This window comes from Bos grunniens, chromosome 15, assembly GCF_055505025.1.
Source record: "Bos grunniens cultivar Pamir isolate PY7600 chromosome 15, Bosgru_T2T1.0, whole genome shotgun sequence".
In the NCBI taxonomy this organism is placed as follows: Eukaryota; Metazoa; Chordata; class Mammalia; order Artiodactyla; family Bovidae; genus Bos; species Bos grunniens.
In genome coordinates, this window is record NC_141179.1 from 58,666,449 (window position 1) to 58,683,220 (window position 16,772).

Consider the following 16,772-nt stretch of genomic DNA (forward strand, 5'->3'; position numbering starts at 1 on the left):
ATGTCTACTGTGTGAACAAAAATGAAAAACAAACTAAATTTGAAAAACGTCCCTGGTGGGACACACTGGAAGGGAAGGTCTCTTTCACAGAGAAGTGATGTAGACGCACACACACCACCAAGGTTCTAGACAAGGCGTATGAAGAGCTTAATTCCCCCTTTTCCCCTCTCAGTATTTGTTTATCGATTCAGCTGTGCCAGGTCTTAGTTGCAGCACGTGGGATTTGGTTCCCTGACTGGGGGTTGAACCCAGGTCCCACGCATTAGGAGCTCAGTCACGGCCACTGGACCAGCAGCGCAGTCCCAAGTTTAATTTCTTTTCTGACAGGATTCTGAACCTTTGGGCAAGTGCTCTCTTTCACTCACCACTTTTATAACAAAGCAACCAATATTCGCTGTTTTTAAAGCACTGACATACAGAGAAAACCATCAACAATATCAATACCCAGGAATGACCACTGTCCTATTTTATGGGAGATATTACAGGTTCTTTTTCTATGGATGGTATATATTTTCACCAATATGAAATGCTATCATTCTAAATATGTGGATCTCTTGACACTTAGGATTCTTCACTTGCAAAATGGAAAAAAAAAAATTCTCTGAAAATATCTTTTAAGGAAAGTGTATTTAATATATATCTCGATGCTATTTTTTGGCAAGCCATACATCATGAGAGGGATCGCCTTTGCACCCGGAAATCACTGTGCCAAAAAGAAAAGAGATAAGTCTCTTTTCCAGAGACAAAGAGATACACTGTCACCTAGTTAACAAATGTGTACAAAGCACACATGTAAGTGCAAGGCCCTGCACTAGGATGGTGAAGTTTTTATACCAAAAGATAGGTTCACAGTTCTCTTACTTTCTTTCAATTAAAATTCATCAGTCTGCTCTATTCTTACCTGGCTATTACTGCTGAAGACATTGTTGCAAAGTGCAATTAAATTTAACCTTTCTAAAATGCATTCTTGCATTTTGGAAACAATAAGAACAGCTACATATGTGTAAAGATACTGCTCTCTAATTACACTGCAGAAATGGGGCCAAAATAGAATGGGAGCCATTTTAGTCAGAGTTTGCTCTGAGATATTTTTTAACCTTACGTCTTTTCTCACTGCTAGATGGCATGATGGACACCCTTCTGATGCCGTGTAAAATGCTTCCACTCTAATTTTAGGCAGCAGGATAAATTGGCTCCATACTATCTGGCATCTTCCCTGGTGTTTCAAGCATAAGGGCTCAGTGCTTCCCAGCAGAGAGAATCCAAAACGGGATTTCTTGAGCCTTACAAGAGCCTTGCAAGATGTAGAGAAGAATGCTGAATTTGTCTTATAATCATCTACTTTTATGGATGAAAACCCCTTTTAGCATTTTTAAAGACTTTCAAAGCTCCATTGCCACTGTTAAGAATATAATAAAAGACAAAACAAACTGGAAGACAACATTTGCAAAACACATCTGGGATAAAGGACTGTATTTATAACCTGGAAAGAACTCTCAAAAGTCAATAAAAAATCTGATTTTTCAATGGGCAAAAGGTTTGAATAGGCCCTTCACCTATTACACAATGACAAAAGATTACACAAATGGCAAAAAGCATATAAAAAGATGTTCAACATTAGTCGTTCAGTTCAGTTCAGTCGCTCAGTCGTGTCCGACTCTTTGCGACCCCATGAATTGCAGCACGCCAGGCCTCCCTGTCCATCACCAACTCCCGGAGTTCACTCAAAGTTACGTCCATCGAGTCGGTGATGTCATCCAACCATCTCATCCTCTGTCGTCCCCTTCTCCTCCTGCCCCCAATCCCTCCCAGCATCAGAGTCTTTTCCAATGAGTCAACTCTTCACATGAGGTAGCCAAAGTACTGGAGTTTCAGCTTTAGCATCATTCCTTCCAGAGAAATCCCAGGGCTGATCTCCTTCAGAATGGACAGGTTGGATCTCCTTGCAGTCCAAGGGACTCTCAAGAGTCTTCTCCAACACCACAGTTCAAAAGCATCAATTCTTTGGTGCTCAGCTTTCTTTACAGTTCAACTCTCACATCCATACATGACCACAGGAAAAACCACAGCCTAGACTAGAAGGACCTTTGTTGGCAAAGTAATGTCTCTGCTTTTGAATACGCTATCTAGGTTGGTCATAACTTTCCTTCCAAAGTGGAAGTATCTTTTAATTTCATGGCAGCAGTCACCATCTGCAGTGATTTTGGAGCCCAGAAAAATAAAGTCTGACACCGTTTCTCCATCTATTTACCATGAAGTGATGGGACCGGATGCCATGATCTTCATTTTCAGAATGTTGAGCTTTAAGCCAACTTTTTCACTCTCCACTTTCACTTTCATCATGAGGCTTTTTAGTTCCTCTTCACTTTCTGCCATAAGGGTGGTGTCATCTGCATATCTGAGGTTATTGATATTTCTCCTGGCAATCTTGATTCCAGCTTGTGCTTCTTCCAGCCCAGCGTTTCTCGTGATGTACTCTGTATATAAGTTAAATAAGCAGGGTGACGATATACAGCCTTGACGTCCTCCTTTTCCTATTTGGAACCAGTCTGTTGTTCCATGTCCAGTTCTAACTGTTGCTTCCTGACCTGCATACAGGTTTCTCAAGAGGCAGGTCAGGTGGTCTGATATGCCCAACTCTTTCAGAATTTTCCACAGTTTATTGTGATCCACACAGTCAAAGGCTTTGGCATAGTCAATAAAGCAGAAATAGATGTTTTTCTGGAAGTATCTTGCTTTTTCCATGATCCAGCGGATGTTGGCAATTTGATCTCTGGTTCCTCTGCCTTTTCTAAAACCAGCTTGAACATCTGAAGTTCACACTTCATGTTTTGCTGAAGCCTGGCTTGGAGAATTTTGAGCATTACTTTACTAGCGTGTGAGATGAGTGCAATTGTGTGGCAGTGTGAGCATTCTTTGGCATTGCCTTTCTTTGGGACTGGAATGAAAACTGACCTTTTCCAGTCCTGTGGCCACTGCTGAGTTTTCCAAATTTGCTGGCATATTGAGTGCAGCACTTTCACAGCATCATTAGTGAAATGCAAATTAAATCACAATGAGATAGCACTCAGCTATTAGAATGGCTAAAATGCAAAATGATGGACAGGTAAGCCTGGCATGCTGCAATCCATGGGGTCGAAAAGAGTCGGACACGAATGAGCAACTGAACTGAAGTGAAAATGCAAAAAAATAAATCACCAGTAACAAGTGCTGGCAAGGATATAGACAAACTGGGATTCTCACACACTGTTAGTGGCACACCCACTCTGGAAACAGTATGGCAGTTTCTTATAAAATTAAACATACACTTATGACCATGAACAAGGTATATGGGACAGGAGAAAGGCTGACTACAAAGGGAAATGAAAGAACTTTTTTGGCCCAGTGGAAATGGTGTATATCTTGATTTGCATGGTGTGGTTACATGGTTGTATACATTTATCAAAACTCTCAGAACTGCATGCTAAAAAGTAAAAGTACATATTTTACTGTATGTAAATTAAACCTCAAGGCCTGTGTTGGCCTTCACAAATAAGTATGTGTACATGATATTATCTTTTCACATTTCTCCCACAGGAAAAATAATTCATCCTGAGGCTAGAAGTCCTCTTTTCCAACCCTGCCCCAAAACCAAACAACATGATGCACAGCACTGGTTTGGCTTGAGAGTCAGGAAACCTACAGAATTTTTGTTTTTGATTTGCTTTTTTGGTGTTGTTTTGGTTGTTTTTACATCCTCTGCTATCTACCTGGAGGGCACTGGACCAAGCCTCTTCATTCTTTCTTTATTGAGCACCTGTTAGGATTGTGACGGACTGTGTGCTGGGTCCCGGATAGACAAAGACAGGTAAGATTACCCTAAGGGTGCTCTGCAATAACAAAGCAATAAATAAATACCATGATCTGCATGGTACAGCAAGGGAAGATGGTCAGCCTAACTGGAGCCAGAGAGAGGCTTCCAGACGCAGGGCTGTGGTACTGAGGTAGAAAGGTCAGATATTCCTTTATAGAGAGCTGCTATTTCAATCTGTGGTCTCATACATTAGGTCAACACTGTTTTTCAGCAGAGATGCAATTGGCTTTTGAGCAAGATGATTCTTCATTATTCAAGACAGTCTTGCTCACTATATAGTACCTGGCACCCCGGTCCTCCAATGCACTAATCAGTGCAACTAACAACTTTCCCCAAATGCTTCCAAACTTCCCGTAGGAAGCTGGCAGCACAGAGAGGGATCTGAAATCCATTCAGTAAGTGACAATGGCATTTAAAAAAAGAAATAAAAGGAATAGTTGGGCTTTCCTGGTGGCTCAGACAGTAAAGAATCTGCCTGCAATGCAAGAGACCTGGGTTCTATCCCTGGGTCAGGAAGATTCCCTGGAGAATGGCAACCCACTCCAGTATTCTTGCCTGGAGAATTCCATGGACAGAGGAGCCTGGTGGGGGTCCATGGGGTCTCAAAGAGTCAAGACACGAGTGAGCAACCAAGACTTTCAATTTCTCAAGGAACAGTTAATCTCAAAGTTAAACATGTCACACAGACAAAGAATAAATACTATTTCATGACAATTATTTAGATTTCATATATATTTTGGGCCATGGTGTAAAACATAGTTGTCACTGGATTCATAGGAAAAAAAAATTGAAAGCCTCTGAATTGATAACTTGTTTGTTTGGGTAGAGGGTGCCTTCTACACAGTTCAGTTCAGTTCAGTCACTCAGCCGTGTCTGACTCTTTGCGACCCCATGGACTGCAGCACGCCAGGCCTCCCTGTCCATCACCAACTCCCAGAGTTTACTCAAACTCATGCCCATTGAGTCGGTGATGTCATCCAACCATCTCATCCTCTACCATCCCCTTCTCTTCCTGCCTTCAATCTTTCCCAGCATCAGGGTCTTTTCCAAGGAGTAGCTCTTCACATCAGGTAGCCAAAGTATTGGAGTTTCAGTGTCAACAGCAGTCCTTTCAATGAATATTCAGGACTGATTTCCTAGATATCTGGTTGGATCTCCTTGCACTCCAAGGGACTCTCAATAGTCTTCTCCAACACCACAGTTCAAAAGCATCAATTCTTTGGTGCTCAGCTTTCTTTATAGTCCAACTTTCACATCCATACATGACTACTAGAAAAACCATAGCCTTAACTAGGTGGACCTTTGTTGGCAAAATAATGTCTCTGCTTTTGAATACGCTATCTAGGTTGGTCATAACTTTCCTTCCAAAGTGGAAGTATCTTTTAATTTCATGGCAGCAGTCACCATCTGCAGTGATTTTTCAGCCCAGAAAAATAAAGTCTGACACTGTTTCTCCATCTATGTACCATGAAGTGATGGGACCAGATGCCATGATCTTCGTTTTCTGAATGTTGAGCTTTAAGCCAACTTTTTCACTCTCCTCTTTCACTTTCATCACAAGGCTTTTTAGTTCCTCTTCACTTTCTGCCATAAGGGTGGTGTCATCTGCATATCTGAGGTTATTGATATTTCTCCCAGCAATCTTGATTCCAGCTTGTGCTTCTTCCAGCCCAGTGTTTCTCGTGATGTACTCTGTATATAAGTTAAATAAGCAGGGTGACGATATACAGCCTTGACGTCCTCCTTTTCCTATTTGGAACCAGTCTGTTGTTCCATGTCCAGTTCTAACTGTTGTTTCCTGATCTGCATACAGGTTTCTCAAGAGGCAGGTCAGGTGGTCTGGTATGCCCATCTCTTTCAGAATTTTCCACAGTTGATTGTGATCCACACAGTCAAAGACTTTGGCATAGTCAATAAAGCAGAAGTAGATGTTTTTCTGGAACTCTGTTCCTTTTTCATGATTCAGAGGATGTTGGCAATTTGATCTCTGGTTCCTCTGCCTTTTCTAAAACCAGCTTGAACATCTGGAAGTTCACGGTTCACGTACTGCTGAAGCCTGGCTTGGAGAATTTTGAGCATTACTTTACTAGCGTGTGAGATGAGTGCAATTGTGTGGCAGTTTGAGCATTCTTTGGCATTGCCTTTCTTTGGGATTGGAATGAAAACTGACCTTTTCCAGTCCTGCGGCCACTGCTGTTTTCCAAATTTGCTGGCATATTGAGTGCAGCACTTTCAAAGCATCATTTTTAAAGGATTTGAAATAGTTTAGCTGGAATCCCATCACTTCCACTAGCTTTGTTCATAGACAGTGGGAATATGTTAAATGAGATAAAACTAGAGGGGTCAACAAGATAAAACTATACAGGAACTGAAGTACTAAAGCAGAATGGATATAACTGGCAAAAGAAGCTACCAAGACAAGCAGAAAATACATCCCCAAAGGCCTCTGTGAATGATTTCAAGAAATCACAACTTTATTCCGAAAGAATGGGAAGCTACCAGAGGAAGACTAAGCACGTCACATTTGCTGTAGAAAGATCGTTCTAGCAGCCATCTACTGCCATGGGGTGGAAGGAAGGGAAGTTAGGAAGAAGAAATTCCAGCTCCTCTGGAACTCAGCTTCCTCTGCTGTAAAATATCCTGTACTTGCTAACTTCGAAGGTCCTTTTAAAATCTATCATTATGACTTCTACTTCGACATTCCTGCTCCTGCACATTCCACGCATAATTAGTAGAAAATAAGAAACCCTGTGATTCACATTTTTCCTATATGTGCAGGCTACATTTGCTTATGTTAGCAAGTGTGTGTATCAGGACAGACTTAAACATACCCCCTTCAGAATTACAAGGGTTCAGCAATTAAGAAAGACGCATGACTTCATTTCCAAAGGTAATATTTTATGCCGTAATTGTTTATAGTCTCGGTGAAGCAATACAGTCTAGGAGACACTGAAGGGTGTGTTCTTCAAGGAGATGCTAACCCAACAAGGTAGAAGACAGAGAGAGCAAAACAGAGGTGCGTAAATTTCATACTGCAACAAAAGTCATGTGTCACTTACATTACACATCCTCAAAAGAGTAGCTTTAAAAAATAAAGCCAGTTAGGCTAATTCAATATCTTTTCTAATATGGAAAGAAATTCTGATTGTTTTTGAGGCTTTTTTGCTTTTTGTCATTTTAAACACAGCCTGTTTTCAAGTGTGTCCTAAAGGGGAAAATGTAAAATGTTCTAAATCTAGAGCAGTGTTTAGTAAATGGCAAAGAACAATTGAATACCAAAGACAAAAAGAACATTATTTTCTTTTGTATAGTTTGAATGAGGACCCCTAGCATCTGGCATCACATGGAATAGACAAGGGTTAAACTGTAATATTCCTTGTTTTCTTGCTACTTAACGGGCATTCTCAGACATTCTCTGGGTGTCAACAGCTGTTCTGGTAACCCTAACGATGACAAAACAGTGCTCATTACCAGCCAAGACACACAAACAAAATGCTATTTCAATAGTCCATTTAACATCAACAAGAAGCATTGTAAGGACTGTCGTCCGGGCTGATTAGAAACACTCAATTACTTCATCCTAGCAGACAAAATGCACTATTCATAAAGAAATCAATCCCACGGCATTTATTATGGTAAATATTCTAATTAACTAAACGGTTGCTGTTTTATTATGGCTACACTTATTAACACCACTGATAGGAAAACATTACTTCATGGTCCTTGCCTTTAAACGTGCACACCCACCCAAGAAAACTGTTTAGACGCGTATTTTTTAAAACTTCAGCTCACAACCAATTAATGGATGGTGAAATCACTTTAATGGGTCAGAGCCAACTTTTTTTTTCAACTAAGATATGAAGGAATAGAGAATAAAACAGAAAAACATCAGAATGCATCAAATGTAATTAAGGTAAGTACTGTCTCAGGAAATTTTGTTTCAGCAGATGTGGGCTTCGGTCTTCCTGATTCATACACAGAGTTTAGTTTCAAGTTCAAGTATACTGTCCGTGTGATATAGTGAGAACCATCAGTTCAAGAACTTGGCTCTTCAAGCCAAATCTTTTTATTCCTCCTGCCAAATGGATTCAAAACTACAGCTGCTTCCCCAGCACCACCAGGTAGAATGGATATAAGGAACCTTTAAAGCAGTCCTTTAAGTACGCCCCAGCACCGTCATACTTCAGTGACAGCAGTTTCTAAAACAGACAGCAACAGTTTGAGAGAAGGGTCACATGGCCACCCCGAACTTTCTTCATTAAAAAAAAGGCGGTGGGGGGGGGGGTGGCAAGGAGAGGCTGTTAGTATAGATAAGTGGCAAAGATTTTTTAAAAATAATAATTCTAATACCAAAATCAGAAAAAAAAAAATGTACCTTTAGCCCCACCCCCTGATATCTGGGGAGGTGAGAGGGGCTGCTGATTTGAGTTCAACTATGTGTGGCCAATGGTTTAATCAATCACACCTATGTAATGCAGCCACCAAAAAACCCCTAAATGAGGAGGTTTGGAAAACTTCTCAGCTTTTAACATATCCACGTGCTGGGAGGGTCACGCCCCCCAATTCCACGGGGACAGAAGCTTCTGTGCTCCAGACCTTTCGGAGGAACTTCATCCTCTGTACCTCTTCATCTGGCTTTTCATTTTAAATCCTTTATAATAAACCAAGGATAATAAAAATAAATTAATTAATTTTAAAAATTGCAAAGGAGAGACAGACATACAGGCACACATTTAAAACACTATATTACACTATTACTTTTCAACTGTTTCAACATAACTGTCAATAAATCAGCTGAGTTTGCTAAATTTCTATTTGTTCACCCTGGGCTCTGGGGCTTCCCTGGTGGCTCAGCAGTAAAGAATCTGCCTGCCGGTGCAGAAGGCAGGTTCAATCCGTGGGTTCAATCCCTGGGTCAGGAAGACTGCCTGGAGAAGGGAATGGCTACACATTCCAGTATTCTTGCCTGGAGAATTCCATGGACAGAGGAGCCAGGTGGGCTACAGTCTATGGGGTCGCAGAGAGTCAGACATGACTTAACGACTAAACAACATCAGCAAACCACATCCTGGGCTCTATCCAGATTTCTAGAAGTAGATAACAGCATGATAATTTTTCACTTACTGTGTATAGTGAAAGTGAAAAGTGGAGTCGCTCAATCGTGTCCGACTCTTTGAGACCCCATGGACTGTAGCCTACCAGGCTCCTCTGTCTATGGGATTTTCCAGGCAATAGCCCTAGAGTGGATTGCCATTTCCTTCTCCAGGGGATCTTCCCAACCCAGGGATCAAACCCAGGTGTCCCATATTATAGACAGACGCTTCACCGTCTGAGCCACCAGGGAAGTCTGTATGTGTCTAAGATGTTTATAAATAATCTGACAAAACCATGCTTTACTAATGTAGTGACTTAAAGGTTTAAAACAACAGTAACAAAAACTATACTCCAGTACACCCCTTCTAAGGCCCCAAATCCAAGAGACGCTTCCCAGCAAGCACTGTCTGCACATCCAATAATCAGCCTGGGCAATAGGAGGCACTGACCTCATTATGTGGAGGCAAGAGGAAAATTTCAAACCATGAGGCAGCTTACACCCCGAGGCCAGCTACCAGCGGTCAAGGCCTGAACCCAGGGGCAGACGCTGGGGTTTCACCATCCCTACGATGCCGGTTCTGTGGGGCAATCGCTTCCCTTCAAGCCAGGAGGCACGCAATACCTCCTCAAACACACACTACACACCCTCTCTCTTCTCCTCTCTGATGGTCATCTTTTTAAAGGGCTTGTAAAATGTATTCTATGCTTAGAGGAGTGACTCAAAATTGTAACTGGGATGACACAACCATTTCTGTTGACTGCTAGACAACAGACACTGATGATGACAGTTTACAAAAAGTCATTCAGGACATCCCCTTGGGAATGACCTACAACTCATTTAAGTCAATGCAGAAGAAGCCAGGCAGTCAAACCTGAGACGATCCTGCATCTTTGAGAGCAAATACTCTCAACTCTGAGGCTTTGTAATACTTGTGGACAGCTCCATTTTTTTACAAGTCTTCACATTCTAAAAAGGCTGGGACACAAAACACTTCAGTGTCCTTTTGAATTTCGCAATCATTATGGGTAATATGGTCCTTTGTTTTTTTATCCTGGACAGAAAACAATGGGCTACCCTGAAATCTATTTATTAAAAAAAAAAGAGAGAGAGACATATACACTAGGAACCCCAAAGCACAATACTCTGTAATGACTTATACGGGAAAATAATCTAAAGAGTGGATATATGTATATGTATAACTGATTCACTTTGTTGTATACCCGAAACTAACACAACATTCTAAATCAACTATACTCAAATAAAAATTAAAAAACAAAACAACAAAGGCATGACGGATAGTTTAAAAAAAAAGGTTATTACTTTAGAATGTCTACCTAATAAAATCTCTCTGTTCTACAGTTGACTTGATGTTTTATTGAAGCAGTTTTGCTGAAAGTTGAAAAGAAATAATGTCTTAGAAAATAAATTCCTATAAGGAAGAGGATATTTAATGCCCTTGACCTCCAGGGAAATCAGGCACACACTTCTGATTCATTTGTTCATCAGTGCAGGCGTGCACACACACGCACACACACAAACATGTACTCTCTCCACATAAAGAGCTTAACCATAATTGAGGAATGTTTAAGATTAGGAGGTCAATTCAGGTACCAATAAGGAGGTTGACAACACATTCCAGTCTGCCTTGGACAATCCCAGTTTATATCTATCGTTTCAGCATAATTATTAATAGGGCTCCTTTTCACTTTCAAAGGTAAGGTCATCTGGGTGATAAATTGAATTATCATCCATTAACAGCCATAGGTATGAGTGAACAGTGTTGAATGAGTTGCGATGGGAAGAAGTGGAAATCTTGGTTTGGATTGCCTTGGGGAGGGCTTAAATAAAAGGCTAATTCCTCATTTGTAAAATATTATGAGAAAAATAATAACATGGAAAACATCTCATTGAACATCTGTAGCATTTGTAAATTATCACTTTGATCAATTTTCTGCTCTTCCACTTAGACCTTATGCTCCACGAGGGCAGGCCCTGTGTTTTGCTCACAATGGTATCCCAAATCTTCAGCTCAGTGTAGTCACAGTTTAATGAATGACACGGCAGACACTACGTTAAATTGTCTATCAGTCGCGTAACAAGTCCTTCCTGAGCATTTCCCAAAAAAGAGAAATGCTTAAAAAGGCTTAGTTTCCCACCTATCTAAAGACGGTCAAAGACCTGGCTGCAGGAGAAAAGAAAGGAGGGGGCACATAAAATATCTTCATCCTGACAGCTGACATTTGATCTGCTCCCGGGACAGACACCAAGAGCACATTGCTTATGGACAGCAAAGAGCGCTAATGACCGACTTCCTCCCACAGGCTACTGCTATAACCAAGTACCAACCTCACATGCAAACGCATTTGGGGGGAAGAGAGCAAGGCGTTCATTTCAATACAAGTTCCTGGGTTTAAAAATAGCTTGGGAGGAATGATTAAAATTGGATTTCAGTAACTAATTTTTCTTCCTCAAAAATTCAAAATACAGGCTTTGTCCTAAAAATAGTATCTCACAGAACCACTAAACTAGAAAGCAGAGCGGTTAAAAGTTTCTCCCAGAAGCCTGACCAAGAGCCCTGTGTTTGAACACAGCTCTGCCGGCTCACCGGCTGTATAACCCTCAGCAAAATCCCCTAATTTCTCTGTGCCTTGGTTTCTTCAAGCGTCAATGGGGATAACACTTCTGACTTTAGAATGTCGCTGTGAAGATTAAAGGATGGAACCTCTAGCCAGGGCCCAGTACAGTTTCCTAGCCCACAGCAAACAATGAAAGTCAGCCATTATTATTTTTACTATTATCATCATTCCTCATCACCATCTGGTCTAACCATCTCATTTTAATAATGAGGCAACTGAGGCCCAGAGGGGTTAAATTTAATTAATCAAAGAAACCAAGATCAGAATTAAAAAGATAAATCCAAGATCAGGGTTCCTTTTACTACTGTAAACTGGAAAATACTGCTGTAATATTTTAACAGTATGCTCTGGGACTAGGGAAAATAACTTCCCCAGAAACATATTCAATGGTGCTTAGACTCTAAAGTTAATAGGTAAGAGCTGGTTGAACCCCTCAACTGTAGCTCAACTAATAAGCAAGGGAGACAACCAAAACACAGAAAGAGACAAACCAATGCATGAAAAGTCTCTTCTTATATAGTAAGGATGCTAGTCCTTGAAGAAGTCTTAAGCTTAAAATGAGGCTGGGAATTCCCTGGCGATCCCAGTTGTCAGGGGTTCATGCTTCCACTGCCAGGAGCATGGGTTCAATCCCTGGTCAGGGACCTAAGATCCTACATGCCTTGCTGCAAGGGAAGCAGCCAAGCAAAGAAGTATGTAAATAAATAAAATGAAGCCAAACAGTAAAATGAAATTCTGGACACCTTTATGGAAGGGTTGATATGTTCAGTTTTATGTAAAGAACTCACAGTTTGTTGTTCAGTGTAGCTTTATTGGCTTGCTGGTTAAAACATTCCCTCTTAACTTAGGGAGACAGGAAGGAGCTGGATGCAAATCAGGTAAGAAGGTAGGGAGGGCAGGACTTCCTGGATGCTAAAGAAACAGCCTGCGTGAAGGACAGAGCTGTTCAGGAAACAGCAAGTACGCTGGCCGGGCTGGGATGCAGAGTTCACAGGTCGGGGCAAACCCAGAAGGCTAACACAGGCTCATATTACAGAGCACACTGAATGTCCATAGAATAAAGAATTTGAGGACAGAGACAAGGAGCTATGGAAAACTGTTTAAGGAAAATAAAGAAGGCTGCTTTGCAAAGAAAGTCTAGTGGATGGGCACAGTGTTTACTATTGAGGACCTTGATTGGAATTGCACGCTGACACGCTGTTGCTGGCCCGTGCTTAGTGGGGTCAGAAGCAGCATCGCCATGAAACGGATTGCTATGGATATCGTAAGAATTCGATGAGGTTATGATGCATGAAGCCACACAGTACTCTCTTCATCAGAGCCCTTGGGAAAAAGTTCTCTCTGACCTCCATTCCAAGAACAGCTGTGTTTCTCCTGCACAGCACATCTTTTCTATCATATAGACAATGTGCAACCACAGAAATGGATTCTCTCTTCCTCTTCCCATCATCTCTTAAGATTCTCTGAGCCAAAACTGTAACCTTCCCTTTCGCAAATGTATATACAGTAGATAAGTAGATTCAGGAATTCCTGTCTTCAGGTGGTATTTTCCATTCCTAACTGAGGGGTGGGGGACACGTCTTCTAACCACTTACTTTATATTTTATCTTAAGCATTTTTGTAAAAGTTATTTTGGATTCTTTTTGGAATAAGGAGGCTAACAATAGTATTTTGTGAGCACTCTCTCTGTGTCTGGCACTCCGAAGTCAACAAATGTACAAGCCCATTTGGGTGGTTTTATAAAAGGGCGATCATAGATGCGAGAAGGTTGAAGGGGAGAGACACAACGGCACAAGGGCCAGTGAGGAAAAGCAAGAAAAGAGCCCCCTCTGAGGCAGAACCAACAGAACGCAGTGACTAGAGGCTGGGAGAAAGGAAAAGCTGAACCTTGAAGAGGACGCTGACATTTTTCTGTTCACTCATGGATCTGGGAAAAGGGTCCTGCCATCAGTTGAGGACCTAACAGGAGGGTCAGAGAAGGCAATGGCACCCCACTCCAGTACTCTTGCCTGGAAAATCCCAGGGACGGGGGAGCCTGGTGGGCTGCAGTCCATGGGGTTGCTGAGGGTTAGGCATGACTGGGCGACTTCACTTTCACTTTTCACTTTCATGCATTGCAGAAGGAAATGGCAACCCATTCCAGTGTTCTTGCCTGGAGAATCCCAGGGATGGCGGAGCCTGGTGGGCTGCCGTCTATGGGGTCACATAGAGTCGGACACGACTGAAGCGACTTAGCAGCAGCAGCAGCAGGAGGGTAGCGTGTTGGCTCTATCAGGTCGTGTGGTGTTCTGTATTGGATGGTAACAGATGCCAGCCTAGAACTGAGGCACCAGGGAGGGGTAAAGACAAGGGAGAATGGAAACTCCCAAGTGGGTGGCACTGCCCAGAGAGCATGAACAGAAATCAAAAATGGCTGAGAAACAAGGGTTTAGAAATAACTCAGTGGAGACATGGATACGTATGGCTGAGTCCCTTCGCTGCTCACCTGAAACGATCATGACTGTTAGTCAGCTATACCCCAGAATAAAATAAATAGTTAAAAAAAAAAAAAAAGAACTCAAGTAGAGGAACAGAAGAAGGAAGGGAATGATCAAGAAGAGAAGGAAAGAATGTGAAGGAAAAGCTTCTAAGAGATCAAGTAAATACACTGTCCGATGCTGCTACGTATCAGGAAATAGATTAGCCACAGGATTTGGTAATTAGATCATTTGTCAATAGACTTATCATAGCATAAATCTCATAAATACTAACCATGACTAGAAGTTGTTTTTTTGTGTTTTTTTTTTCCCCCCTAACTTTGGCTCCAGGAATAGAACAAAGAAAGGGAAAGAATTTCCTGAGGTAACTGGGCAAGATTTAAAAGAGAAAAGGAAAAGAAGCACAAGGTTTAGAGAGGATGTGTGTAAACATGTGAGAAAGAGACCGCCTGAGGTGGAACTGACTGGGCTAGGATGCCGGGAGCTGAGGACAGGGGACCTACAAAATGACTATTCCTCCCGCTGGGATGAAGGGGCAAGAGAGGGAGAGGCGTGGGATCCCCCAGCAGAGAGCAGGTGGGGCTCCCGGCTGACCATTCTTTGGGGCGCAGCAGTGTAGACAGAGCCCCAGAGTCCATGACGTCCTGGCATCTATTCCCTCATTCTCTAAGTCCAGAAGTGTTGACTCCAGGCTCACTCTCAAACTGAGTGTACTCCTTTCCTACAGCACCTCACAACTACACTTCTCTTCCCTCGTGTGTTTTCCCAGCTCTTTCTCAGCTACAGTAATTAATTCAAATACACCATCACTTAAGTGCCAATCAAAGCTCCATCGAGATCTAAGAAGAACAATAGTCTGCTTATATGCACAGTCTATTAATTTAAATTACCAGTTGAGTCACTACATGCCAACAATTAAGCAATGACACACACATACAGATTATACTCCACATGAATATAGCTGTACCAGAGATCTCAGAGAATGAGCTGTCCTGATAGCTGTCCAGATAGCTGAGGGTCTGCCCGTGGGGAGGACAGGGCATTTGGGGGAGGGGATGCCAGCATTCAAACAACTTTTGACGATGACTTTTTAAAATATACCCTGTCCTTCTCTGCTTTCTCAAACAGCACATGTAAGATATAATTTAACTGTTTCATGGGACTCTGCAATGAGCATCCATTGCTGTGATAAACCACCAGACACAAAAACAAGACACATTCCTCTAGCTCCTAGCTGTTTCTTCCCCACCCTCATTGAAGCCACCCCCATCCCTCACGGACCACTGCAGCAGCCTCCAATCTGGTCTCCTTGCCTCCATGCTTCTCTTTTTCCAATTCAACCTGCAACTTAGCAGCCTAAGCAAGGAAACAGTTTATGCCACTTGTCTCCTTACAGAGCCCTACATGACTTGTCCCCTGGATCCTCCCCAAGCTCATCCCAAAAGATTCAACCCTCTGCCCCCAGCTCACCCAAGCTCCTTTCTGTTTACCAGTCCAAGGCGCTTTCCCAGCTCCCCTCAGGGCAGGCTTAATCTCATCTTCTGGGTTCATCTCAAAGGTCAACCTTTAGCCCGTGACAGTGGATCCCAGTTCACTCTGTCACCACCCAGTTTATTTTCTCTTTAGCTCTTACCATTTAAATAATCTCATTCTTTATCTTTTCATTTATTCTATTTTGGCCACAACACGTGGCATGTGGAATCTTAATTCCCCAACCAAGGATGGAATCTGCGCCCCCTGTTTTGGAAGGCAGTTTTAACCACTGGACCACCTGGAGAAATCCTTTCAATTATTTTTTATGACTCTCACATAGCACTTACCATAAGCCGGCCCCAGCACTCAACCCGGAGTCCTCCAAGCGTGGCCCAGTATCACTTAGGAATCTGACGGACAGGCACATTCTCGGGTTCCACTACAGACCTACTAATCAGACACTCCAGAGATGTTACCAAGCTCTCTGGAGACTGTGATGCACATTCAAATGTGAGAGCCACTGCAGTACAGGATACTATGGGGCCTGCTTAGGTAGTCACGGTCTTCCTCACCAGAAATGAACATTTATAAGGGCAAAGATCTAGTCTGTCTTGGTCACCACCAATCTTTTAATTCCTAGTCTAGGACCTAACGCATTGTGGGGATTTCAAGGTAGGAAGTCTATTGTTATTCAACCCCCCAAAGACACTGGCTTAGCTCAGATACCTCTTCCTTCTGCTTCCTTCTGTATTTCCCCCCATATTTCTTAGCACTCAGGATACAACGATTATCTCTTTGTAGATCTGACTAAACCAGGCAAGGTGACCAATCCTCAGAGCATTCTGGCCACATTGTAGGAGCATACCAGTTTCAGGCAGTCAAACATAATGGGTAAAAAGCTATTAACAGCTTTGCAACAAGGCTGCTGCTGCTGCTAAGTCACTTCAGTCGTGTCCGACTCTATGCAACCCCACAGACGGCAGCCCACCAGGCTCCCTCATCCCTGGGATTCTCCAGGCAAGAACACTGGAGTGGGTTGCCATTTCCTTCTCCAATGCATGAAAGTGAAAAGTGAAAGTGAAGTCGCACAGTCGTGTCCGACTCTTAGCTGCTAGGGTTCAAATCCAGGCTCCACCATGTATTAGCTGTATGAACTTCAACAAACTTCATCAACTTCTGTGCTTCAGCTTCTCATCTAAAAAACAATGAATAAGGCGCCTACCTCAGAAGGCTGCTGG

General features: G+C 42.4%; 1 protein-coding gene across 2 annotated transcripts in view; it reads right to left on the reverse strand.

Moving 5' to 3' along the window:
* LGR4 (leucine rich repeat containing G protein-coupled receptor 4) overlaps window positions 1–16,772 on the reverse strand; it is a 106,407-nt gene that overhangs the window by 54,894 nt on the left and 34,741 nt on the right. The window contains exon 1 of one of the 2 annotated variants that reach the window (XM_086338548.1): window positions 15,882–15,976. The exons of the other annotated variant lie outside the window; for it this stretch is intronic. Within the exon in view, the coding sequence (XP_086194674.1) occupies window positions 15,882–15,961 (80 nt within the window). The 5' untranslated portion in view covers window positions 15,962–15,976. Of the gene's footprint in view, window positions 1–15,881; window positions 15,977–16,772 lie in introns of those variants that run through there. 2 annotated transcript variants of the gene reach the window in all.